General features: G+C 42.0%; 2 protein-coding genes across 4 annotated transcripts; both read right to left on the bottom strand.

Annotated features, from left to right (window-relative positions):
- Positions 1–4830: 4830 nt before the first annotated feature.
- On the bottom strand, positions 4831–11199 carry zgc:153031. 2 transcript variants are annotated; one of them, XM_064952973.1, is made up of 7 exons: positions 10877–11199; positions 10154–10203; positions 9787–9895; positions 7032–7158; positions 6592–6707; positions 6290–6390; positions 4831–5363 (listed from the first exon to the last, which is right to left on the bottom strand). In XM_064952973.1, the coding sequence occupies exons 1-6, from the start codon at positions 10975–10977 to the stop codon at positions 6294–6296; spliced, it is 600 nt and encodes a 199-aa protein (XP_064809045.1). In that variant the 5' UTR covers positions 10978–11199; the 3' UTR covers positions 4831–5363; positions 6290–6293. The 2 variants fall into 2 exon arrangements, with proteins under 2 accessions (XP_064809045.1, XP_064809044.1); XM_064952972.1 differs by having other exon boundaries at positions 4839–6390; positions 10877–11198.
- Positions 11200–13576: 2377 nt separating this feature from the next.
- Positions 13577–24410, bottom strand: cry1b (cryptochrome circadian regulator 1b). Of its 2 annotated transcripts, none has more exons than XM_064951583.1 (9): positions 23825–24409; positions 20490–20598; positions 18989–19131; positions 18452–18725; positions 17809–18261; positions 17547–17698; positions 17037–17239; positions 16612–16731; positions 13577–14590 (listed from the first exon to the last, which is right to left on the bottom strand). In XM_064951583.1, the coding sequence occupies exons 1-9, from the start codon at positions 23980–23982 to the stop codon at positions 14505–14507; spliced, it is 1698 nt and encodes a 565-aa protein (XP_064807655.1). In that variant the 5' UTR covers positions 23983–24409; the 3' UTR covers positions 13577–14504. The 2 variants fall into 2 exon arrangements, with proteins under 2 accessions (XP_064807655.1, XP_064807656.1); XM_064951584.1 differs by lacking the exon at positions 13577–14590 and adding an exon at positions 14622–15113 and having other exon boundaries at positions 23825–24410.
- Between the last annotated feature and the right edge of the window lie 789 nt (positions 24411–25199).

The raw sequence follows: 25199 nt of genomic DNA, 5'->3' as shown, positions 1-25199 counted from the left end.
AGTGGCCTCCATCATTCTTAAATGAAAGAAGTTTTGAACCACCAAGACTCTTCCTAGAGCTGGCCGCCGGGCCAAACTGAGCAATCGAGGGAGGAGGGCCTTGGACAGGGAGGTGACCAAGAACCCGATGGTCACTCTGACAGAGCTTCAGAGTTCCTCTGTGGAGATGGGAGAACCTTCCAGAAGGACAACCATCTCTGCAGCACTCCACCAATCAGGCCTATGGTAGAGTGACCAGATGGAAGCCACTCCTCAGTAAAAGGCACATGACAGCTAGCAGTTTGCTAAAAGGCACTTAAAGACTCACAGACCACGAGAAACAAGATTCTCTGGTCTGATGAAACCACGATTTAACTTTTTGGCCTGAATGCCAAGCATTACGTCTGGAGGAAACCTGGCACCATCCCTAGAGTGACGCATGGTGGTGGCAGCATCATGCTGTGGGGTTGTTTTTCAGCAGCACACACTGGGATCGAGGGAAAGATGAACTGAACAAAGTACAGAGAGATGCCTTGATGAAAATTTGCTCCAGAACGCTCAGGACCGCAGACTGGGGTGAAGGTTCACCTTCCAACAGGACAAAGACCTTAAGTGCACAGCCAAGAAAACGCAGGAGTGGCTTTGGGACAAGTCTCTGTGAGTAGCCCAGCCAGAGTCCGGACTTCAACACGATCGAACATCTCTGGAGAGACCTGAAAATAGCTGTGCAGCGATGCTCCCCATCCAACCTGACAGAGCTTGAGAGGATCTGCAGAGAAGAATGGGAGAAACTACCCAAATACAGGTGTGCCAAGCTTGTAGTGTCATACCCAAGAAGAGTTAGGGGTCTGAATACGTATGTAAGTGGGATATTTATTTTAATACATTTGCAAACATTTCTAAAAACATGTTTTTGCTTTGTCATTCTGGGGTTTTGTGTGTAGATTGATGAGGATAATTTAAAAACATCAATTTTAGAACATGTAACAAAATGTGGAAAAAGTCAAGGGGTCTGAATTCTTTCCGAATGCACTATGTATGTCACAGGAGGCTGCTGAGGGGAGAATGGCTCATAATAATGGCCGGAACGGTGCAAATGGATTGGCATCAAACACCTGGAAATCAGGTGTTTGATGTTTTTGATACATATCAACAATTCCACTCCAGTCATTACCCACGAGCCCATTCTCCCCAATTAAGGTGCCACTAACCTCCTGTGCTATGTGTACATATCTACCTCAATTACCTCATACCGCTGCACATCGACTCAGTGCTGGTACCCTGTGTATATAGCCAAGTTATCATTACTCATTGTGTATTTATTCCTTGTGTTATTATTTTTCTATTATTTCTATATTTTTCTCTCTACATTGTTGGGAAGGGCGCATAAGTAAGCGTCTCGCTGTTAGTCTACACCTGTTGTTTATGAAGCATGTGACAAACACAATTTGATTTGATCTCAGTGGCTCAATGATGGTGGTATTGCTTCCGTCCCCTTAGGAGGCATGTGTTTTGAACAGAGTTTTTGTTTCTTTGCAGATAGGATTACCAGTATTTTAAGTGCTGAAATCAAGTATCAGTTCATTGGGAATGCTTGTTTTACCTGTGTTTATAGGTCTATCACACTGTCATCTTCAGTGTAATAGGCAAACACTGCAACTGCAACACCACATGTAAGCTTCTTTCAAAGGCCTTTCTTAATGTGCTAAAGCCTGCCGGAGCCCTTGAAACATGCTCAGAGTGCATTTTAATGGGGAGTGAGCAGCACAGCTAATGAAGTCATGACTTTATGCCTCAAGGTCCACAGCTCAGATAAAATGTAGATGATGGGGTCACTGCCAAACCAACAGACTGGGTTAAGCCTGTGTTTGAAATGGCACCCTATTCCCTATAGAGTGCACTACTTTTGACGAGAGCACTATGTGCCTTGTTTAGAAGTAGTGTACTATAAAGAGCAATTTTGAAACATGTACAGTATCTTCTATGTTTTTCTATTGGATTAACTGTTGTTAAAATAAATACATTGAGAAGATATAATTTTGTTTTGGTGACTAAACCAATGCACTCACTATATTTCAAATTAAACTTATATTTGGATCAATGGTTGTGTGGTGAAAGATGTCTACAAACAAAATGAATGCACAATGAAATGTTTTGAATGTTAGACTGGCTGCGTTACAAGTGTTACCAGTTTGGAGTTTCGTACGTGTGAAAATAGTACCAACGTGATAAAAAAACAGTAAACTGTATCTCTCCCCTCTATGGTCAGACTATGGCAGCATCTGAAATGGCACCCTATTCACTTTGAATGTACTATGCTAGTTTTCACATTCGGCTATAATGTACACTAAATTTAGACTTTCGGTCAAATGTCCATAATCTCTAGGTGTGATCATTCTAGGTGTGATCATTGAAGACATCTTTCACAATGTAATCAAATAAAAGAAATGAAAGAAACTATGTTTAGCAGGCACTAGTTTGAATTAAGCCTGTCTTGAGCATTTGGCTATAGGTTCTCATGGAAATCGCAGTAAATATCCTCATTGTTCATGCACTTGGGAAAACCCTTTTGGCATGGCGAATACAAGCCTGACGTTGGTTTGGATTGAAATCATTGCATACCTCATCCACGACCCGAAGGAGAGTGGTATGCTTATGTGGATGGCAGTCATACATCTTCCACCTGTATTGTATTCGTGTATTGTATTTTACAGTATTACATTGTATGTTTGCATTGTAGTGATCATGTATGTGGCTCAGTTAGTAAGAGCATGGCACTAGCAACACCAGAGTTGTGGGTTTGATTCCCACTGGGGTCGCATACCAAAATCTGTGGACTCTTGTCACTTTGGATAAAAGTGTCTGCTATGTAAATGGCATATATCACAGTATAAGGGAACTGTGCAGGCCAATGCAATTTTAGTAAAGCAGTGTTACATAGCACACATCTGATATTGTCAATATCAGATTTTTAAAAACTTACTGTGAAGTAAAAGCATAATAGTCATCATCTTAGTAGTAAATTTGAGTATATACCCTACTTTTTATGTTTCTACTTTACAAACATACATTTTCATGATGTAGTCCTCAATCTGCAGCAGACAAACCCAGTTTACATGTACAGGTTTGCCGAACGTTTAAGTGATCATCAATTGAGAGCATTCGGATTAAGTAATAGCACAATGTCTTTTAACAAAAGATAAAATAATCATATCAAAAGGAGTGTGAGCTTTGCATTGTAGAAGGCAATTACTTTATGTGAGCATGTATTGCAATTGTGAAACAATTGCAGTTCTCCATGAAACACTGACTAAGTTTGGTGGAAAAAAGTGACTGCATGATTTTGTGTGTTGTACTTAGTCAATTGAAAATGCACATAGAGTTTTTGTAACAACTGCCGTTTTGATTATGTTTTGAGTTTTGTACTGAGAGTTGTGAAAATGTACCACATACTTGTGAAAATTGCACCAAAGCGAGAAAAAAATACTATTACAAGACCACTTCATCATTCCCCCATATCCTATATCATTAACAGCATCGGCCTGTAGTCATGGCAATAGCCAAATGATAAGTACATGTTAATGAATTTGGGTTTTAATTGAATTGATATTAGGTGTGTCTACTTCTGAGTCATGTACAATTTCAAAACAAGACAGCTATAAGGGTATGTTTGGAGACATTGGAGTCCCAAAGGTACACTTCATTTTCTACAGTCAGTTTCAATGTCAGTAACTTCACCCTCATAAATTGTCACACCAAGATGCATTCAGTAATCTCCAAATTGCTGCAATCTTTAAAAACAGAGTACCATCTACTGACCTCTATTGGTACTACCTGAACTTTTCATGAAAAAAAGTAACAGATTGGGATATGAGGGATTGAATGGTTGAAATAATTATAAATGTTTATTTAGAAGTGTGGCAGCTCTGTTGATGCATTTGTACAGATTTTTGTAAAAATATTTGCTTTGAATGATTCATTTATTTTCAAATGTTAATAGTATATTTTTGACATTCTTAGTTTTTTATAAAGATGTGCCTTGTTGCAACTCAAAATAAACGACCTTAGTTCCTACTTTACATTTCCTCTCATTCTTTCTGAATTTAATGCATGGAAAATATCATGTGAAACAACGTTCAAGTGCCCATAGCGAAAGTAGCTAATTATCAAGGTCAATGTTTTTATTTTAAAAGTAACTAAATTGCTTTTACGCTGAGTACTTTTTAAATTAGCTACGTTATTAAACTTTTACTTTAGTATTTTTTTTCACCAGTCATGTCAATTTTACTTGAGTAAAATGTCATTAAAGTAACAGTACTTCTACTGGAGAAGGATATTTCAGTAGTCTTTCCACCCCTGACAGTATGTTCTCTGTTAAAAGATTTGCTTCCATTTGAGTGAAATGAACTAGACCCTGCTAGGTGTATAAATGCAAATGATGTCTTCACCTCCCTCTCTCCCTCTCTCTGTCCTTGTTCCCTCTCAATGATGATCCCTGTGTGCTGCTCTACGGTGACTATGTCAGTCTGAATTATATCCCAAAGCAGGAGAGGTTAATAAGAGGGAGTATAAATTGTTATTTTCCATTTCAAACGTGACACCGGTTATTATTAGCCCAGGTTACACATGGCTTTTATGGGGAATAACTCAGGGAAAATATGAAAATAGATGACACCTGCAATTAAAATGTATGATTACCAGCTGCGGCGACAGCATAGCAGAGTATTAAGGTGGTAAATATTCCATGTCTGGGGTCAGTAGGGCTTGGAGAATTCATGTGGGCTGTGACCACGGCTAAGAATCTTTCTCCTCAGCTGTTATCATACCAGGATCTCCCAGGCATAATGGGCTTCCCAAATGGTACCCTATTCCCTATGTAGTGCGCCACGAAAAATAGTGCACTACATAAGCTAGAGAATGGGGTGTCATTTGGGACGCACCGATAGTTTCCCTCAGTAAAGGTTACACTGTTTCTTATGGGAAGAAGATTTGACAAGACTCTGACAGGAGCTGTAGCTTTCAATCATATGGCACGGACTAAACACTCTTGGGTCTCATATCTTGAGCAATTTCCCCATAGTCACTTTCTTTGTGTTTATAAAAAGGTTGTCTGATTGGATGTTCTTAAGTACTTTGATACACAATTATATAGAGGACATCAGGTCATAATCTGTTTTACAGTAATCTGGCTTTCTGTCTGACAGTAATCGGTCTTACTGTTTTTTCTAAGAAACTGATTCACACATCACATTCACCCACATCCATGACATTCGATCATGTTTTTATTTTTGTAGAAAGGGAAAGAAATTGTTTTCAGGGGGCACTTTGTTCTCTGTCTTGTCTTGTGTCTCCATCTAGTGGATCATTTACTCCAACATTGTGTACTGAAAGATGGAGTTGTATGAATATTTACTGATTGACAAGTGATTCAATTAGCCATGATGACAAATACAATATCATGCCAAGTTGAAGAATTTACAATAGAAGATGCATGTTTTCCCCAAAGGAACTGTATGTAAGTATCATTACAACGTATATCACTACATTGCAGAGATTCCTCAATTGTAAACAGTTGCAATAAATTTAATAACAGCTCTCCTACACCTTTCAAGAAACATCATTCAGAATAAGCAAGACATTTTTTGTTTATCTGGAATAAAACATGTATTTCCTGGCTCATATCATCTTATACTCTTTTGATAGAATCATAATTATACATGTAAAACCATTCAAGGCTGATTTCCAGCCTTTGGTTGGCGACTTCATGCTGTAAATGGCAATATGTTATGAAATCTTCAGACATAAATATCGCCCTCTAATACATAAGCACTATCAGGAACAACCCCCCCCATCCTTAGTGCCCATGTTGTTATGAGTAACCCCAGACCACTCGCCTGACATAATCTCTGACTCAGACAAAGCCATATTGGTTTGGTCCTAGCAGAAAATTACAGATGAGGGGAGAGGATAGCAAGGATGATACATCAGACATGGAAGGATATTATCTGGGACAGCAGTGGATCCATCATTTGTACCAAATATGAAAAGCCTTCTGTATCTGACAACACATGACCTACAGTAAGACAAATCTGAATGGGATGGACACATTGACTTATCTGATTCATTAGTGTTATGGCACTGTGCAGATTGAGTCACTGGCAGATGAGATGAAGCAGAGTGAGTGGGACATGTGTAATGTACAACTGGATAATGATTACTATTAGAATTGCACTGGAGAACTGAATAGTTAAAAAAGGCACCCGACGTCTGACAAAGAACAGTCCGTGTTTGCATTCATGCAGTAAGTTACCGTTTTAAATCACCTCCGCGCTACAGATCTCCCTCTTGAAAACTTCATACTTAAATGTAACCCCATTCTCCTCCTGAATCTCATGTGGTACTCCAGGAAACCTAGTTTGAAGTTAAGGGAAACAAAGGGACAACTTAGACAGATTGACGAAGATACAAAAAGCTTTCAAACACTTGGCCTGACGTGCGGACCTGGTCAATCAGAACAGAGTATAGATCCACTCATCAAAACAGTCCAAAGATTAAGCAAACAGTGCTGCAGCCTAGGGTCAGGACAGCAGAGAATAAAATATGCTTCCGTACCTCTGTTGTTTTTTAAAAACGCTTCGGTCAAACTGCGGAAAGAAGACGTCACAGTCGAAGTCAGCCATGATGTCAGTGAGGAAGACGAGTTCACACCAGGGATGCATCAGAGCCTCCTGATGACAATGGAAAGGTACTGTAATGAGCTACGGTATAGATGAACTGGATGGATGGACTGTCCTATAATAATCTATGTTTATCCACTTATTTATTCCTAACCAATATATTGTATTTAAAGTCCTGGGCCAATTTGAATAAAGCATCTCAGAGTAATGCTGATCTAGTATCAGTTCCCCCTTTCCATGTAATCTCATTCATTATGATCTAAAAGTCAAAACGGATCCTTGATCAGGACTCCTACTCTGAGATGTTTTATAAATATGGGCCCAGGTCAAACTGCACCACAAACTTCCCACTACCCACAGAGACACACAAGTCACCTGATAGACCCGTGGACCACCCACAACCCAGATGGTCTCCACCAGGTCACATAGGGGTTGCAGCAAGGCTAAGCTGATCATGCTGTCGAAATCTTGACACAGGAAGTGGGCATGCTCCGGGAGAGTACTGTGAGGAGTGAGTGACACCCAAAATAAGTAATCATTTCTAAAACCCAACTTTTCTATATGCATAAAATAGTACCCTTAAAACACTATTCTCAATGTCAACAGTGAAGAGGCGACTCAGGGATGCCTGCCTTCTAGGCAGAGTTCCTCTGTCCAGTGTATGTGTTCTTTTGCCCATCTTAATCTTTTATTTTTATTGGCCAGTATGAGATATGGCTTTTTCTTTGCAACTCTGCCTAGAAGGCCAGCAACCCGGAGTCGCCTCTTCACTGTTGACGTTGAGACTGGGTACTATTTAATGAAGCTGCCAGTAGAGGACTTGTGAGGTGTCTGTTTCTCAACCTAGACACTCTAATGTAATTGTCTTCTTGCTCAGTTGTGCACCGGGGCCTCCCACTCCTCTTTCTATTCTGGTTAGAGACAGTTTGCCCTGTTCTGTGTAGGGAGTAGTGCACAGCGTTGTATGAGATCTTCAGTTTCTTGGCATTTTTTCACATGGAATAGCCTTCACTTCCTCGAACAAGAATAGACTGACGGGTTTTGGAAGAAAGTTCTTTGTTTCTGTCCATTTTAAGCCTGTAATCGAACCCACAAATGCGGATGCTCCAGATACTCAATGAGTCTAAAGAAGGCCAGTTTTATTGCTTCTTTAATCAGAACAACAGTTTTCAGCTGTATTAACATAATTGCAAAAGGGTTTTCTAATGATCAATTAGCCTTTTAAAATTATAAACTTGGATTAGCTAACACAACGTGTCATTGGAACATTTCAACGTGTCATCTGAGCTTTTCTTTCAAAAACAAGGACATTTCTAAGTGACCCCAAACTTTTGAACGGTAGTGTAAACGGACAAAATTTGACACTGTTTAAATTACTCAAGTTTAAATGATAAGTCAAAATATTAACATGGCCAACTTTGAATACAAGACTCATTGAGGTACAGTTGAAGTCGGAAGTTTACATAGACTTAGGTTGGAGTCACTAAAACTTGTTTTTCAACCATTCCACAATATTCCTGTTAACAAAGTATAGTTTTGGCAAGTCGGTTAGGACAACTACTTTGTGCATGACACAAGTAATTTTTCCAACAATTGTTTACAGACAGATTATGTCACTGTATCACAATTCCAGTGGGTCAGAAGTTTACATACACTAAGTTGATTGTGCCTTCAAACAGCTTGGAAAATTCCAGAAAATGATGCCATGGCTTTAGAAGCTTCTGATAGGCTGATTGACACCATTTGAGTCAATTGGAGGTGTACCTGTGGATGTATTTCAAGGCCTACCTTCAAACTCAGTGCCTCTTTGCTTGACATCATAGGAAAATCAAAAGAAATCAGCCAAGACCTCTGGAAATTGTAGACCTCCACAAGTCTGGTTCATCCAGGGGAGCAATTTTCAAATGCCTGAAGGTACCACGTTCATCTGTACAAACAATAGTACGCAAGTATAAACACCATGAGACCACGCAGCCGTCCTACCGCTCAGGAATGAGATGGGTTCTGTCTCCTAGAGATGAACGTACTTTGGTGCGAAAAGTGCAAATCAAACCCAGAACAACAGCAAAGGACCTTGTGAAGATGCTGGAGGAAACAGGTACAAAAGTATCTATATCCACAGTAAAACAAGTCCTATATCGACATAACCTGAAAGGCTGCTCATCAAGGAAGAAGCCACTGCTCCAAAACCGGCATAAAAAAAAGCCAGACTATGGTTTGCAACTGCACATGGGGACAAAGAGCGTACTTTTTGGAGAAATGTCCTCTGGTCTGAGGAAACAAAAATAGAACTGTTTGACCATAATGACCATTGTTTTGTTTGGAGGAAAAATTGGAAGGCTTGCAAGCCGAAGAACACCATCCCACAAGTGAAGAACATGGGTGGCAGCATCATGTTATGGGGATGCTTTGCTGCAGGAGGGACTGCTGTACTTCACAAAATGGATGGTATCATGAGGAAGGAAAATTATGTGGATATATTGAAGCAACATCTCAAGACATCAGTCAGGAAGTTAAAGCTTGGTTGCAAATGAGTCTTCCATGTGGACAATGACCCCAAGCATACTTCCAAAGTTGTGGCAAAATGGCTGAAGGACAACAAAGTCAAGATATTGGAGTGGCCATCACAAAGCCATGACCTCAATTCTATAGAAAATATGTAGGCAGAACTGAAAAAGCGTGTGCAAGCAAGACCTACAAACCTGACTCAGTTACACCAGCTCTGTCAGGAGGAATGGGCCAAAATTCACCCAATTTATTGTGGGAAGCTTGTGCAAGGCTACCCGAAACGTTTGACACAAGTTAAACTATTTAAAGGCAGTGCTACCAAATACTAATTGAGTGTATGTAAACTTCTGACCCACTGGGAATGTGATGAAAGAAATAAAAGCTTAAATAAATAACTCTCTATTATTCTGACATTTGACATTCTTAAAATAAAGTGGTGATCCTAACTGACCTAAAACAGGGAATATTTACTTGGATTAAATGTCAGGAATTGTGAAAAACTGACTGACTTAAATGTATTTGGCTAAGGTGTATGTAAACTTCAGACTTCGACTGTATATGAAACATGTTTTTAGGTTGTGGACTGTGTGTGTGATTGGTAGTAGTGTAACTTTAGGCTTACCTCAGGGTGGTACTCAGGACCACATGAAGGACATTGGGCAGCATAGAGAACAGACTGTCTGGGTTGGAGAACCAGCAGCCCCTGCCCCACACCATCATGTTAAAATTTCCTGTGAAAGGGATTATCAAGTTCACCTTACATTGTAAAGACCATTTGGAAGAAGTAACTACTTCATTACTTAAAGTGAACAATGCTGTCAAACTATCAGTAGCTGAATAACTCCGGTTGTAGTATCTATTATACCTTTTCTATTGCATTTCAACAACAGCTTCTTTGTCTGCATTTCTCTGTGCTCTACACTTTCCCATCATTGAGTTGGAGCACTGTTAAAAGCCTTTAAGTCAGAAAGGAAATCAATCAAAATTACCTGGTAGGGAGACATTTGTTGTAGTTTCCAAAAAGAATTTGAATTCTGTCCTGTGAACGCAATATGTTTATACATTGATTACATTCGGGCCAATACTTTCAACTCTTGCCAAATATTCCTATGTGTGGACCTAAGCCAGTTCAAGAACCAGAAACTTGATTTTTAAATTTTCATATTGAAATACATGTAGACAAGTGTTATACCTGTCATTAAATGTTATCAAGTAACTGTGTCCATCCCAAAAAGCATAATGGGATCTGACTTTCCATGCCACCTGTTTACAACTGGTCAAAATGTAATTAGGGTAACTAGCCTACAATCACACAAAGAGGAACTTTACATCAAATAGCCATTTATATCCTTTATAGTTTATTCGCCTAAGCATTGCCTTCATCCACATACCAATTATTTTCCAAAACATTTTTTTTGTGTCAGCGATAAGACATTGTTCTTAGGGGGGTAGTTACCCTTAGTACGCCACGCATTTAGGACATAATTAAACGTAGTATACGCATCAATTAATGGTCCAAGTATAGATGTTTAGAAAGATCTAGTAGCCTAAATCTATGAAAACGAAAAAATGAATTGTTATCATTGAATATACTACAATCACACAAGTATGTAACGTGTAATGTTGGCTTTTAAATAGTCCAAACATAAAACCGTAAGACATACATCAAATCAAAATCCATAAGGGAAAATAAATAATAATTTCTCTCTTACGGTAAATCCCATGGCAAGTGTCCATCTTTTCCTATTCCCATGTCGTTGCATGCAGCGGCGATGAGCCGCAACGGTTTCTTCTGTACTTTGGCCGCGCACATCGTCGATACGTTAGTAGATGGTACAGTGTGAACAGGCTGGTTTAACGAGTTTACAAGTGTTTATATAACTCGCTCAGATACGCAAGCAGGCTTAATAACGCATTGGATGAGGATAATTTCAGTGCATAACAACCACTGAATTGTTCTACCGAGTATGACCAAAGCCAAAGGAAACTGTAGACAGGGGGGCGAGGGTAAGTATTTTGCTTGTTGATTCCAACGTTTTTGTGTGTGGAGAATGAGTTTCTGGAATTTGCGGCCACATCTGGAACCGCTCTCTCCGGTTTCTACGTGACTGTCCATGTTTACCACTGATTATGAAACAACCAGAGGCACTGCGGGTCGCACCCCCTCCCTCCCCAGATACACTAGATGACTAAAAGTATGTGAACACCTGCTTGTCGAACATCATTCCAAATTCATGGCCATGAATATGAAGTTGGTTCCCCTGTGCTGATATAACAGTCTCCACTCTTCTGGGAAGGCTTTCCACGAGATGTTGAAACATTGCTGCGGGGATTTCCATCCAGCCACAAGCGCATTAGTGAGGTTGGGCACTGATGTTGGGCGATTAGGCCTGGTTCGCACTCGGCGTTCCAATTCATCCCAAATGTGTTCGATGGTCTTGTTCTGTGAGCTTGTGTGGCCTACCACTTCGCGGCAGAGCGGTTGTTGCTTCTAGATGTTTCCACTTCACAATAACAGCATTTACAGTTGTCTGGGGCAAGGTGGCATCCTATGACAGTGCCAAGTTGAAAGTCACTGAGATCGTCAGCAAGCCCATTCTACTGTCAATGTTTGACTATGGAGATTGCATGGCTGTGTGTTCGATTTTATAAACCTGTCAGCAATAGGTATATACTTTTGTATATAAACTCAGCAAAAAAAAGAAACAACCTCTCACTGTCAATTGCGTTTATTTTCAGCAAACTTAACATGTGTAAATATTTGTATGAACATAACCAGATTCAACTACTGAGACATAAACTGAACAAGTTCCACAGACATGTGACTAACAGAAATGTAATAATGTGTCCCTGAATCAAGGGGGGGGGGGGTCAAAATCAAAAGTAACAGTCAGTATCTGGTGTGGCCACCAGCTGCATTAAGTACTGCAGTGCATCTTCTCCTCATGGACTGCACCAGATTTGTGAGTTCTTGCTGTGAGATGTTACCCCATTCTTCCACCAAGGCACCTGCAAGTTCCTGGACATTTCTAGGGGGAATGTCCCTAGTCCTCAACCCTCCGATCCAACAGGTCCCAGACGTGCTCAATGGGATTGAGATCCGGGCTCTTCGCTGGCCGTGGCAGAACACTGACATTCCTGTCTTGCAGGAAATCACGCACAGAACGAGCAGTATGGCTGCTGGCATTGTCATGCTGGAGGGTCATGTCAGGATGAGCCTGCAGGAAGGGTATCACATGAGGGAGGAGGATGTCTTCCCTGTAACGCACAGAGTTGAGAATACCTGCCATGACAAGCTCAGTCCGATGCTGCTGTAATACACCGCCCCAGACCATGACGGACCCCCCACCTCCAAATCGATCCCGCTCCAGAGTACAGGCTTTGGTGTAACGCTCATTCCTTCGACGATAAACACGAATCTGGCCATCACTCCTGGTGAGACAAAACCGCGACTCGTCAGTGAAGAGCACTTTTTGCCAGTCCTGTCTGGTCCAGCGACGGTGGGTTTGTGCTCATAGGCAACGTTGTTGCCGGTGATGTCTGGTGAGGACCTGCCTTACAACAGGCCTAAAAGCCCTCAGTCCAGCCTCTCTCAGCCTATTGTGGACAGTTGTAGCACTGATAGAGGGATTGTGCGTTTCTGGTTTAACTCTGATATTTACGAATCATCTTTGAATGACAAGGTCCTGAAAAAGGGACATTTCTTTTTTTGCTGAGTTTATATTGTAGCATATAAATAGGTCACAAAACATGGCAAAAATGTTTAATTACAGGAAATAAGCTGTAAAACTTTCCGGAATTTTGCAAACCTATCCTCTCAGCCTCATTGCAAAATGTGTAGAATAGCATGAAATTAGCTTTGAAACAGCAACATTTTCTCTCTGCTCTATGGAAATATGTGTAAAATAGAACATTTAGATATAACATTTTCTTTAGCCTATGGTAAAATGTGTATCATTGTAGGAAGTCACCCCCCAAAATATCCCTTGCTCAAACCTTGCAGGGGCCCAGCAAAGCTGTTACACCACTAATCCTTTAGATTCATTGTATTTTGCATTTACTTTGTACTATTTGTATTATTGAACTTAAGTTGTAAAGTAAGTATCCTTGTGCGAGCCGGAGCCAGGGTCCTATTTCTGTAGCGTGAGGCAGCATGATGTACATGTACAGGACGCTAGTCTATTGCAGGGCCTTACCCCCAATTTATCTCAATGCTGAGTGCCAAGCAGTCACATCAGGTCACATTTTTGGTATGACCATGGCCAGGTATCAAACTCACAACCTTCCAATGTCAGGGTTGACACTAACCACAATGCCACTGAGTTGGTCATTGAACTTAAGACAACCAATATTTGCATGTGCATGTCATAAGCAAACCATTACACTAAAATAAATGTTACTTTGAGCCAGTGTTCATTTTTTAACCTTTTACTACAGATACATAAAAAACAGTCAATTTGTCAGTCTTCACACACAAATAACAATTGGGTTACAAGAAAACAAAATCATGCTATATCAAATTATTAATGTACAAATTGTGAGTTGAATCACACACACACTTATATACAGAAAGGGTTATATACTTCCCTTAAAACATTTACAAATGGTAATAAGAAGGAAATGTGTTTATAAAATGTATTATGCACTTCTGCTGCCTTTAAATGCTCCTCAAAACCTTTAATTTCTGAATATCCAACAGCACTTGAAGGCGACATTATACCCTATAGAATAACTAGGGGCATTTGACCTGACAATTCCAGGTTGGGTAATCGTGTTATTAGCTTGAGGCTGATGCCATTCCCAAAGGCTAAGACTGTATATTATACTGCACATAGCATGCCCTCAGGCTCAAACACAGCCACCACCCAGTGTTCTTTCAGCAAATATAACTTGTGCATCCATGTTCTTTGTATTAATTATAGTGATGCCAACATTTCTATTCAAGACAGTTTGGTGGTGTGCATGTTAAAGAGTCATCTTGTGAGACAGCATTACCTCCCTCTAGTAACACTGGGGACAGTGTCACTGTGGACTTGTGATTTGAGCTGTGGGTTTGAGATTCTCCACAGAGACAGAAGGTCACAGACCATTAGTTCTCTGGGCATCATGTGGTCGGATGTTCCATTTAGCCAGCTGACTTCACAGAAAGCTGGCAGAGTTTGTGGAATGCTTGCAGCCTTCTCTCCTCCTCCATTCCTGCTGCTGCTCACATAACTGAGGTAGATGTGCTCCTGTAGAGTTGACAGAGTCAGGGAAGGAGAACGCAACGTTGAGGCGCTGGTCAATTCTGCTGGAGAGCAGAGTGGCTGGAATCGACCTCTTTCTTCTCCTCTTCAGGCACTAGTTGCTGGTCTGCCTCCGGGCCTTGTTGCTACAGCCCGGTGTGAGGTCCTCATTGCGACGCTTCACAACGACCTGTCCTCTGCCTGAATCAAAATCAATGATATTAGAAATTTTTACATCATATACAGTTGAAGCTGGAAGTTTACATACACTTAGGTTGGAGTCATTAAAACTCGTTTTTCAACCGCTCCACAAATGTCTTGTTAACAAACTATAGTTTTGGCAAGTTGGTTAGGACATCTACTTTGTGCATGACAAGTAATTTTTCCAACAATTGTTTACAGACAGATTATGTCACTGTATCACAATTCCAGTGGGTCAGAAGTTTACATACACCAAGTTCACTGTGCCTTCAAACAGCTTGGAAAATTCCAGGAAATGTCATGGCTTTAGAAGCTTCTGATAGGCTAATTGACATAATTTGAGTCAATTGGAGGTGTACCTGTGGATGTATTTCAAGGCCTACCTTCAAACTCAGTGCCTCTTTGCTTGACATCATGTTAAAATCTAAAGAAATCAGCCAAGAACCTCAGAAAAAAATGGACCTCCACAAGTCTGGTTCATCCTTGGGAGCAATTTCCAAACGCCTGAAGGTACCACGTTCATCTGTACAAACAATAGTACACAAGTATAAACACCATGGGACCACACAGCTGTCATACCGCTCAGGAAGGAGACACGTTCTGTCTCCTAGAGAGGAACGTACTTTGGTGCGAAAGTGCAAATCAATCCCAGAACAACAGTAAAGGACCTTGTGAACATTCTGGAGGAAACAGGTACAAAAATATCTATATCCACAGCAAAACAAGTCCTATATTGACATAACCTGAAAGGCCGCTCAGCAAGGAAGAAGCCACTGCTCCAAAACCACCATAAAAAAGCCAGACTACGGTTTGCAACTGCATATGGGGACAAAGATCATACTTTTTGGAGAAATGTCCTCTGGTTTGATGAAACAAAAATAGAACTGTTTGGCCATAATGTCCATCATTATGTTTGGAGGAAAAGGGGGAGGTTTGCAAGCCGAAGAACACCATCCCAACCATGAAGCATGGGGTGGCAGCATCATGTTATGGGGATGCTTTGCTGCAGGAGGGACTGCTGCACTTCACAAAATAGATGGCATCAAGAGGAAGGAAATTTATGTGGATATATTGAAGCAACATCTCAAGACATCAGTCAGGAAGTTAAAGCTTGGTCCCAAATGGGTCTTCCAAATGGACAATGACCTCAAGCATACTTCCAAAGTTGTGGCAAAATGGCTTAAGGACAACAAAGTCAAGGTATTGGAGTGGCCATCATCACAAAGCCCTGACCTCAATCCCATAGAATATTTGTGGGCAGAACTGAAAAAGCATGTGCAAGGAAGGATGCCTATAAACCTGACTCAGTTACACCAGCTCTGTCAGGAGGAATGTGCCAAAATTCACCCAAGTTATTGTGGGAAGCCTGTGGACGGCTACTCGAAACATTTGACCCAAGTTAAACAATTTAAAGGAAATGCAACCAAATACTAATTGAGGTTGTAAACTTCTGACACACTGGGAATGTGATGATGAAATAAAAGCTGAAATAAATAATTTCTCTCTACTATTATTCTGACATTTCACATTCTTAAAATAAAGTGGGGATCCTAACTGACCTAAAACAGAGACTTTTTACTAGGATTTAATGTCAGGAATTGTGAAAAACTGAGTTTAAATGTATTTGGCTAAGGTGTATGTACACTTCTGACTTCAACTGTAATCTGATTATTTCCCTATGAAATTGGTTATGGAAAAATGCAAACATTTCTGGTACGCATCTGCTTTGACTAATACTTTCCATTTCTGATCGGTATTACTATTCTGATCTACCCTTTGTTCAATCAGGGAGGTCAATGAAAAGCCTAATCCAATCTGCAACCACTTGTCATCCTTAGTAACATCAAGCCTGACAAGTACTATCACATGACACACCTTTCCCACCCATGCCACAGCCCACATCAGAGATGGATGAAGTCACAGTCAATCTCAGTGTAGATAAGATTAAGGTTAACACTGATCTTTGGAAAAATCCCAGTTTCTCTGTTGCAGTCAAGGAAGGAACTAAGGAGGATTGTTACCTGCTTGAGCGGCTCCCTCATTCTGGATTTCTTCATGGGAGGGCCCTGGCATTGGACCCGTCATGACCCCTGCACCGTGTCCACTGTCATTAGGATTGGCATGCACTGTCGCGAGCAGCCCTGTGAAATGGAGACAGAGTTGGACAGTCAGTCTCTACCACACCACAGCCCCCTAGACAATCATTGATAATGGTAACAATACAGGTATAAAAGAAAATAAAGTCACTGTATTCACAATCAATTTCAAAGTAGGAGTGCTGATCCCCCCCACTTCTATTCATTATATTTAAAAGTCAAAACTTCTACTCCGTGACACTTTGTGAATAGCTTATCATGGAAATTGTTAGTGTCTGAAAATAGCTGATTTGCAGCGGACTTCAAAGCGATTAGCTGTACATTACGCAGGTCATGCACTCTGTGCTCACCCAGGCCGCGGTAGCAGGAGAGCTGTTGGTAGATCTGCTTCATCCTCTCCACGTTGAGGCGGCTGGCCTCAGCGTGGTGCACCATGGGTTTGGGGTAGTGCACACCGATCACGCACTTGGCCGCCTTCTGCACGCTCTCGGGTGCGTTCCAGGGGTCGTAGATGTACTTGGCCGGGAAGCCCTTCAGTATGGGAAGATAGCGCCTGGAAAAAACAAATGGAGAAAAGACAGTTTAAAAAAAAGGACCATGGTGACTTCTGAAATGAACAATAATGAAACAAATTTCCCATGACATTTCTAGTTGGTACAGCATGGAAATTTCATTAAGACTCTATGGAGTGTATAATGAGACATAGTCTAGCAGGTCGTACACAAAATTGTTTGTCATGGTTTTCTGCATGTTCTACATGCCTTGTCACAGGCATGGTGAAATAAAACACTAAGGTCTAGTACAGTGTACCACACTGGTTAAAATTAGCAGTGGACAACTAAGTGCAGGGAAGATCTTACCGTATGTAGTCTCCGTTGGGGTCTGTCCTCCTGCCGAAGCCCACGGGGCAGTAACAGTGGAAGAACTGCTGGAAGAAGGAGCTGCAGGAGAGCCACATCCAGCTGCCTGCGTTCACACTCCAGTCTGCATCCAGCAGCAGCTCCTCAAATACCTGACAGGTACAGAAACACACACGCTGAGATACAAACAGAACGATAAACAGTCATACATACATCAGATTTCCCCCTGTCATCTCCTCTCTCCCCCTGCCCCAGTATCTACCTTCATGCCCTCCTCCCAGCTGATCCACAGGTCTCCCCGGGTCAGGAAGCAGGCCACGGCGTGTCTGGCCAGGTGGTGGATCCAGCCCTCCTGCCTCAGCTGGGTCATGATGGCGTCGATCCAGGGGAACCCTGTCCTCCCCTCGGCCCACTTGGCCAGCGCCTCTGGGTTGCGGTCCCAGGGAATCTGCACGCACACAGGGTTGCCTTCCATCTTGTCGAAGCAGGGGTTGTTGGTGGCCGTGGTGTAGAAGAACTCGCGCCACAACAGCTGGCCATAAAGTGAGAGGGGCGGAGAGCTGTTTTTCTTCACCTTCCTGTAGAGGTCAGTGAGTTTGAAGTAGAAGAGGCGACAGGAGAGGCAGCCGAAGCGGAGGTAGGGGCTTAGGCCCGTGGGGCTGGCCAGCAGGGAGTTGGCGTTCATCCGGGGACGCTCAAAGTTGGCCACCCACGCCTGGAACATAGAGGGTTAGGGTTTGAGTCAGGACCCCAGTGGAAACCGTCTATCTCACAGGCACATGACACACTAAGTTCTAAAACACAGTCACATTTTCAGGAAGAAAACTTATTCCAACACAGGTACTGTATGTGTCCACCACACTGGTTCAGTAGTGGTGGAATATAAAGAAGGGACTCCTTCCCACCTTCCTCTCCAGGTGCCTCTCCAGGCGAGTGAGGGCCTCCGTCTCCCCCCCCGGCCATACTGCTGTAGCCAGGCCTTCTGTCTCAAAGCCAAGCTCCTCCAAGGACGGCACGCCAAACTTGTCGTCGTGGTCATCACTGATGGGCGTGGCACACTTAAGCATGACCTCAGCGGTGATGGTCTCGGCGGGCATCTCCACGGCATCCATGTGACTTATGAGCACCTGGAAACGCTTGTAGGTGAGAGGGGACTGGCCTCCGTTCAGCTCGATGATCCTACAGAGACACATGGACAGAAATAGTGGAATTTAGTGCATCACATAAATTAAACTATAATGTTAGTGTTATGAATATGTTGCTAATACATCAGGTTTGCTTATTTGCGCAACTTGATGACTTAATAACAACAAGGTAATAACATTCTCATTGCTTTGACATGGGTTGTGTTCTCACAAGATCTAATATATGTCAGCCATGAACTACAGTAGCTAGATCTCCTTGACGGTGTGTGTGTACGTGTATCTGTAAGATTCACTCACTTGTCTAGGTCGTAGAGCGTGTGGGAGACTTTGACCGTGACTTCCACCCCGGCCTCGCTGGCCAGCTTTTGGATGGCGGCATCACGCTCCTTGCCGAAGGGCTCAGAGTCGTACTCGTAAGACAGACGGCTAATCTGCCATTCCTGGGAAGTTGAGAGAGAGAGACAAGGTCAGACACACCACAGTAAGACGCCATGGTAAATAGGGAACCTTTACTTTGGTAAAGATCAAGAACATGTTGGAAGTGCATAGAAAATACCATGGAATTCAAATAGTACTAATGTTCACATACAGATCAAGTGAAGACTGAATACCACTCCTCCGAAAGTGAAAGCCACTCCTCCGTAAAAGGCACCTCAAGGACTCTCAGAAACAAGATTGAATGTGATGCTTGGCCTGAATGCCAAGCTTCACATCTGGAGGAAACCAGGAACCACCTGGCCAATACCATTCTATCCATTGCAGTGGCAGGGAGACTAGTAAGGATCAAGGGAAGATGAACAGAGCGATCCTTGATGAAAACCTGCTCCAGAGTGCCCAGGACCACAGACTGGGGTGGAGGTTCACCCTTCTATTTATATTTGACCTTTATTTAACTAGGCAAGTCAGTTAAGAACAAATTCTTATTTTCAATGATGGCTGTTAACTGCCTGTTTAGGAGCAGAACGACAGATTTGTACTTTATCAGCTCGGGGATTTGAACTTGCAACCTTTTGGTTACTAGTCCAACGCTGTAACCACTAGGCTACCCTGCCGCCCCAACAGGACAACGACCGTAAGCAAACAACCAAGACAACATGGGACTGGCTTAGGGACTAGTCTCGGAATGTCCTTGAGTGGTCCAGCCAGAGCCCAGACTTGAACCCGATCGAACATCTCTGGAGAGACCTGAAAATAGCTGTGCAGTGATGCTCCCCATCCAACCTGACAGAGCTTGAGAGGATCTGCAGAGAAGAATGGGAGAAACTCCCCAAATACAGGTGTGCCATGCTTATAGCATCATACCCAAGACTTGAGGCTGAAGTCGCTGCCAAAGGTGCTTCAACAAAGTACTGAGTAAAGGGTCTTAATACTTATGTAAATTTGATATTTCAGTTCTTTTTTTTTCTTCTTTTTTTGCAAAAATGTATAAAGACCTGTTTTTGCTTTGTCCTTATGGGGTATTGTGTGTAGATTGATGAGGGGGGAAAACTATTTTTAATCCATTTTAAAATAAGGCTGTAACGTAACAAAATTTGGAAAAAGTCAAGGGGTCTGAACACTTTCCGAAGGCACTGTATATCAAGACATTTGAGATGATATGACACAGTGGAAGTATAGTACAGTAATTGACTAGTTTAATCCCACGAGACTGTATTTCTATGGGGCATACTGTACTTTTATGAGGCATACGTGTACAGTACACAGTGGCTGGGCAGTACTGTAAGTGTGATGGGTTAACTCTGATACGGTAGTGTGATGGTTTACTACTACAGTACAAGTGTGACAGTGTTAATTGTACCTTGAACAGCCTGGGAAAGACATCAGTAGGCTGGCCCCGGATGACAAACAGACGGGAGTGGAGCTTGCGGAGGCTGGCGTCTAGGTCCTCCAGACACTGGAGTAAGAATCTGGAATCAAACAGAGAAGATGATCAATGATCTGATCATATAATCAGAGGGGAAATAGGCTACAGGTGTAACAAGGCCTCCTGCTCAGGATTCACAAAAAACCTGTCGCCTATTTTTATTATGTTTTATGGTATTTAGTTTAGTCGTTATCCCAAGGTCACATGATGGATGTTCCAGCTCTCATTAGGCACAAGTGAACATATGATCCATACATCCATCATGTGAGCCGTGGCTCAAATACATGTGGTAAGTAGAGTTGCACCATATCAAAGGGCTTTACGTAATTGCAACAAAGCCTTTGAAGTGAATGTAAAGTGGTGATTGAATCAAAAAGAAGGCTAGTGGAAAGGAATCACAATCATGGGAATGTCAGCTGCTTCTCTCAGTGCAGAGAGCTTTATGCAGGGAGATTCTATTGAGAAAACATGTCATTCACCACCAGATTATAAAAGCACTCTAAATTTTACATAGGCCAAATCCTCTGCTGGTAGCCTATCATTTAAAACACCTAGTGGAAACATTGAGTGGAAGATCTGTCTGACTGAATGGAACATACTACGCTATGAGTAAGTCATGTAGAACAATAAGGTCTCTGTACCATCCCAGCCTTGTAGTATTCACATGACAACAGGAGGGCGCTCTCGGCTCACAGCAAAGTCCACAGTTTAACAAAACGATAGACGGCTCCATCAACTGGCAAAGCATGGCTAGTGGAACTACAAGCCCTCATTAGAATGTGGAGATTTTAAACTGTAATTCCGAGGTAATTCCGAGGTAGTGGGTACACTAGCATAAGTGACAAGCCTGGGCCAATGGGGAAGGACTGCTTGATTGATCCTCTACAAACAGCCCTACCTTAGACCTTCTCATTCTGCTGTCATATGATCCTACATGGGAAGTGTTGACCACAAAATAATATTGACTCCTGCTGAAGCAAGCATGACATGAGTCATCATTGTAGCATGTAGCCAATAAATTACTCCTTTAACTAGGCCTAATTTGTTATGACAACTTGGATATCAAGCAAGTCAAGAGAGGGCGACTGTCTGAACGTTGTGTTCTGTGTTGGGTGACTGGACTGTGCCTTTAAGGAGGCATCAATTCATCCAGACCCTTATCTGAGAATGGTGTCCTCGTTTTGTGTTGCGGTCCTCCATTCACACAGTGAATGCTGTACTTGGAACTCGAATGAAACAGGTTTGGTAGAGCGTTTATCACAAGCAGCAGGGTTTACAATATGATCTCTGAAAAGGTAATATAACCTATTATGCAACATATGACGACTAGCGGCCCTGCAAGCAATGTCATCATCATGCATACACTTGAACAGCAGGGTAATGCACGGTGACCACAAAGTGAACATTGCTGGGTATGCTAAATCCCATCTGAGACTCAGTTGTTCCACTCACCTGGAGCAGACTACACACACTGGGAACTTTATATTGACGAGGCCTAAATATATTCTAGCAGGCTGGTGCTGGTCCCAGAGGAGAATTGTTCTTTCTTATAGCTAGGACAGCCTATGCCATTCTGTTCTGGCTGGTAAAGCTACAAGCTGCTTACCTATTGCAGATTCAGTCTTCCCAGCCTGGTGCAGGTCTACAATTTTGTTTCTGGTGTCCTTGGCCATAGTGGAGTTTGGAGTGTGACTGTTTGAGGTTGTGGACAGGTGTCTTTTATACTGATAACTAGTTCAAACAGGTGCCATTAATACAGGTAACGAGTGGAGGACAGAGGAGCCTCTTAAAGAAGAAGTTACAGGTCTGTGAGAGACAGAAATCTTGCTTGTTTGTAGGTGAGCAAATACTTATTTTCCACCATAATTTGCAAATTCATTAAAAATCCTACAATATGATTTTCTGGATTTTTTTCCCTCATTTTGTCTGTCATAGTTGAAGTGTACCTATGATGAAAATGACAGGCCTCTCTCATCTTTTTACGTGGGAGAACTTGCACAATTGGTGGCTGACTAAATACTTTTTTGCCCCACTGTATGTGAGCTGCCTGGCTCAATCACCGGCTATTAGGGCAGCTACTATAAGAGAAGTCTAGATCTCAGGAGGAAGTGGGGTTGAGCGGTGGGTTGAATGTAGGTCAAAGCTGCGAGGACTGGAGAGGAGAATGTCATAACCACCCCAATGACACAGTGCCCCATTTCCAATGCCTGCCTGCACTCAGCCAGGATGGGGAGGGGGACTTACATAATCCTTACTGCTATGCATGTTCTTAAACCCTGCTGAAATGTAGGCCTACTCTCCCGGTGGTAATAGAAACTACTGAGAATACCCTGCGTACAGGGATGTTTTCGACATGGGTAATGCAGTCAGGTCATTCTCCCCTTCTCCTGCTCTAAAACAGGAGGTTATGCCTTACATGAACATTCTTATAAGTGGCCAAACTAAAGCAGCATAGTATGTGGGCTAAATGAAAGGGAGGGAATCCAAGGTAAATCAGTAATCAACAGTCCTTGGTGCCCTGGAATGCCCTTGTTTCCTGTGTGGCACACAGATGTACTTGTAATGCAATAATTGACAGTCAATATTTACTATAACTGTGTGCATAAGTGTGGTGCTAGGAGAGCCCTACTTTCCTGCCTAAGCGGTACACCACACCCACACACTAATGTCATTCATAACCACCTACAGCACTGGGATTTCTCCTTCTGGTGTTATGATAACCAAATCTGGGTTTTCCTTAACCTATTGACCAAATGTGCATAAGTGGCATCTGGCATGGCCACAAGGTCATAATCTATGGAAAAGGAAACCATGATGGATCCATCAGAGCCTCTAGGCAAATTCACAAACGTGGCAATGCAAAAAGCAGGGACCTGTGTGACCTACATCTGCAGTAAACACATCCGTGTTGGGTGAGTGCAATACGAGCCACTCAATTAAAACACGTCCTCTAATACAGTGGTTCCCAAACGCTTTCTATGGGAAACTGCTCACTCCCCTCATTGGTGGAGAGAATTTTGCAAGCTTAAAGCTTATTTCCTGCAATTCTATAAATGTTGTCATGGGGTGCAAATAAAATGTTGCAGTTAAACAAAAATACTAAATTAAATTTAAAAAACATTAGCTGACATGGGCGAGTTGATCTGGACATTTCTGACACGTTATAAATATCTCTAAGGTCTGGAATGACTAACATGACAAGAGGAACTGATGATGCACTACCCAATTTAGAAATTGCAGCTTGTGCATTCTCCTATTATGACCCCTACCTCCACCTGCTGATGCCCACGTTGGAGGACCCTGCAAACCAGGGGTCTAGGATGTAAACATAGCGAAGGGTGTCCGCTCCCCGGATCGACTCCTTTAGAGAGGGGTTGTCGTGGAGCCGCAGTCCCTTCCTGAACCAGTGGATCGTGTTGCCGACCATTTCACCTGCTGTCTATTCTAGTTATGTCCACGACTCGAGTCGTTGGTTATAGCGCTGATGTCAAAACAAAACGCGTAGGAGCTAAAACAATAGCCCTTGCATGCCCAAACTAAGTTTCGGTTCTGTCGCCTAGATGGTTTTATAATGTAATGTTATACTATTTTTTATTTTTTTTATTAACCTGTTATAAACTATGTTCGACCTGATGGCTAGCCTAGCAGCTCGAAAAATGTATAATTGCGTTGTCGTATCTTGCTATTTTCCAGGTACGGAAGAAGAGCGAGTGAACTAAAGTACAGTAGGTAGAGCGTTTTGATGAGAAATGAAACTGTCTTCCAGTATCACTCGAATGTATTTCCATATTCTAAGAAAATGTTCCCTGTTGAAATGAACTTTCTTTGACAACGGCTCCACCCAAGAGGTACGCGGATAAGAATGAACGAATCTGATTGGTCAATGTCACCAGTTATGTAACATTTGCTCGCTCACGTTTCGGTAGTGTGCTTACTCCTATCTTGTGTTTTTCCACAGGCATCACTTATACACGATAAATATCCACACAACACACTATTTGATGTTTAATTAGTTATTTACAGATTACTTTAAACACCATAGTCTGAATATCGATCTTATTTTGGATGTTGTTGACAAAAATGTGTGCCGCCTGCTCGCGTCATGATTATTTACGCAGGACCCGGATGAACACATGTACTAGAAAAAAATGATTATGCAAGTGTATCTATAGGCCTAGTGGGCAACCCATCACCATCACACGTCTAAGCATGTGATGAATGTCAAATACTATCTCATGAGACTATGTACCAGTATGTATTTACGTTAAAATGCCATCATTTCAAAATGGATTCAAACCAATTAACTATTCTTGCCTAGATATTATGCATGCCTACCAATGAAGAATTTCAGATGTGATCAGATTTCAATCAAAAACGTATCAGCAAAGATCATAAGGTAGCCTCAACACCTTAAAAGAAGCAACCAACTGTCACACAGTATTGCATTAGTAGGCCCTACACTTTAATTACATTGTCCTGAAGCATGAGGTGTGAAAACATCATGTGGATGATGATTGTGTGAAACAATTACAAACTGTAGGAGTTTTTATTCATGAGACAAGGGATGGGTGGGTAGTTGGATGATGAAACATGCAGTTTGAATAGCTAGACACTAGATTGTAATATGCAATAACCATGTTTAGT

The sequence above is a fragment of the Oncorhynchus masou genome, chromosome 31 (assembly GCF_036934945.1).
Source record: "Oncorhynchus masou masou isolate Uvic2021 chromosome 31, UVic_Omas_1.1, whole genome shotgun sequence".
Taxonomy (NCBI): Eukaryota; Metazoa; Chordata; class Actinopteri; order Salmoniformes; family Salmonidae; genus Oncorhynchus; species Oncorhynchus masou.
The sequence above is the reverse complement of the archived record's forward strand: the minus strand, read 5'-3'. Positions and strand labels throughout refer to the sequence as shown.

Bases quoted from the DNA above. Each gene is read 5' to 3' on its own strand.
- zgc:153031 (XM_064952973.1), bottom strand. From the start codon at position 10,977: ATGTGCGCGGCCAAAGTACAGAAGAAACCGTTGCGGCTCATCGCCGCT. The intron at 9,896-10,153 runs GTAATTTTGATT...TCCCTTTCACAG, and splicing joins AACAAATGTCTCCCTACCAG to GAAATTTTAACATGATGGTG. The intron at 6,391-6,591 runs GTACGGAAGCAT...ACTTCAAACTAG, and splicing joins GTTTTTAAAAAACAACAGAG to GTTTCCTGGAGTACCACATG.
- cry1b (XM_064951583.1), bottom strand. From the start codon at position 23,982: ATGGTCGGCAACACGATCCACTGGTTCAGGAAGGGACTGCGGCTCCAC. The intron at 20,599-23,824 runs GTAGGGGTCATA...GTTTGATTCCAG, and splicing joins GTGGGCATCAGCAGGTGGAG to ATTCTTACTCCAGTGTCTGG. The intron at 17,240-17,546 runs GTAAGATCTTCC...TGTTTTTTCCAG, and splicing joins CCCAACGGAGACTACATACG to GCGCTATCTTCCCATACTGA.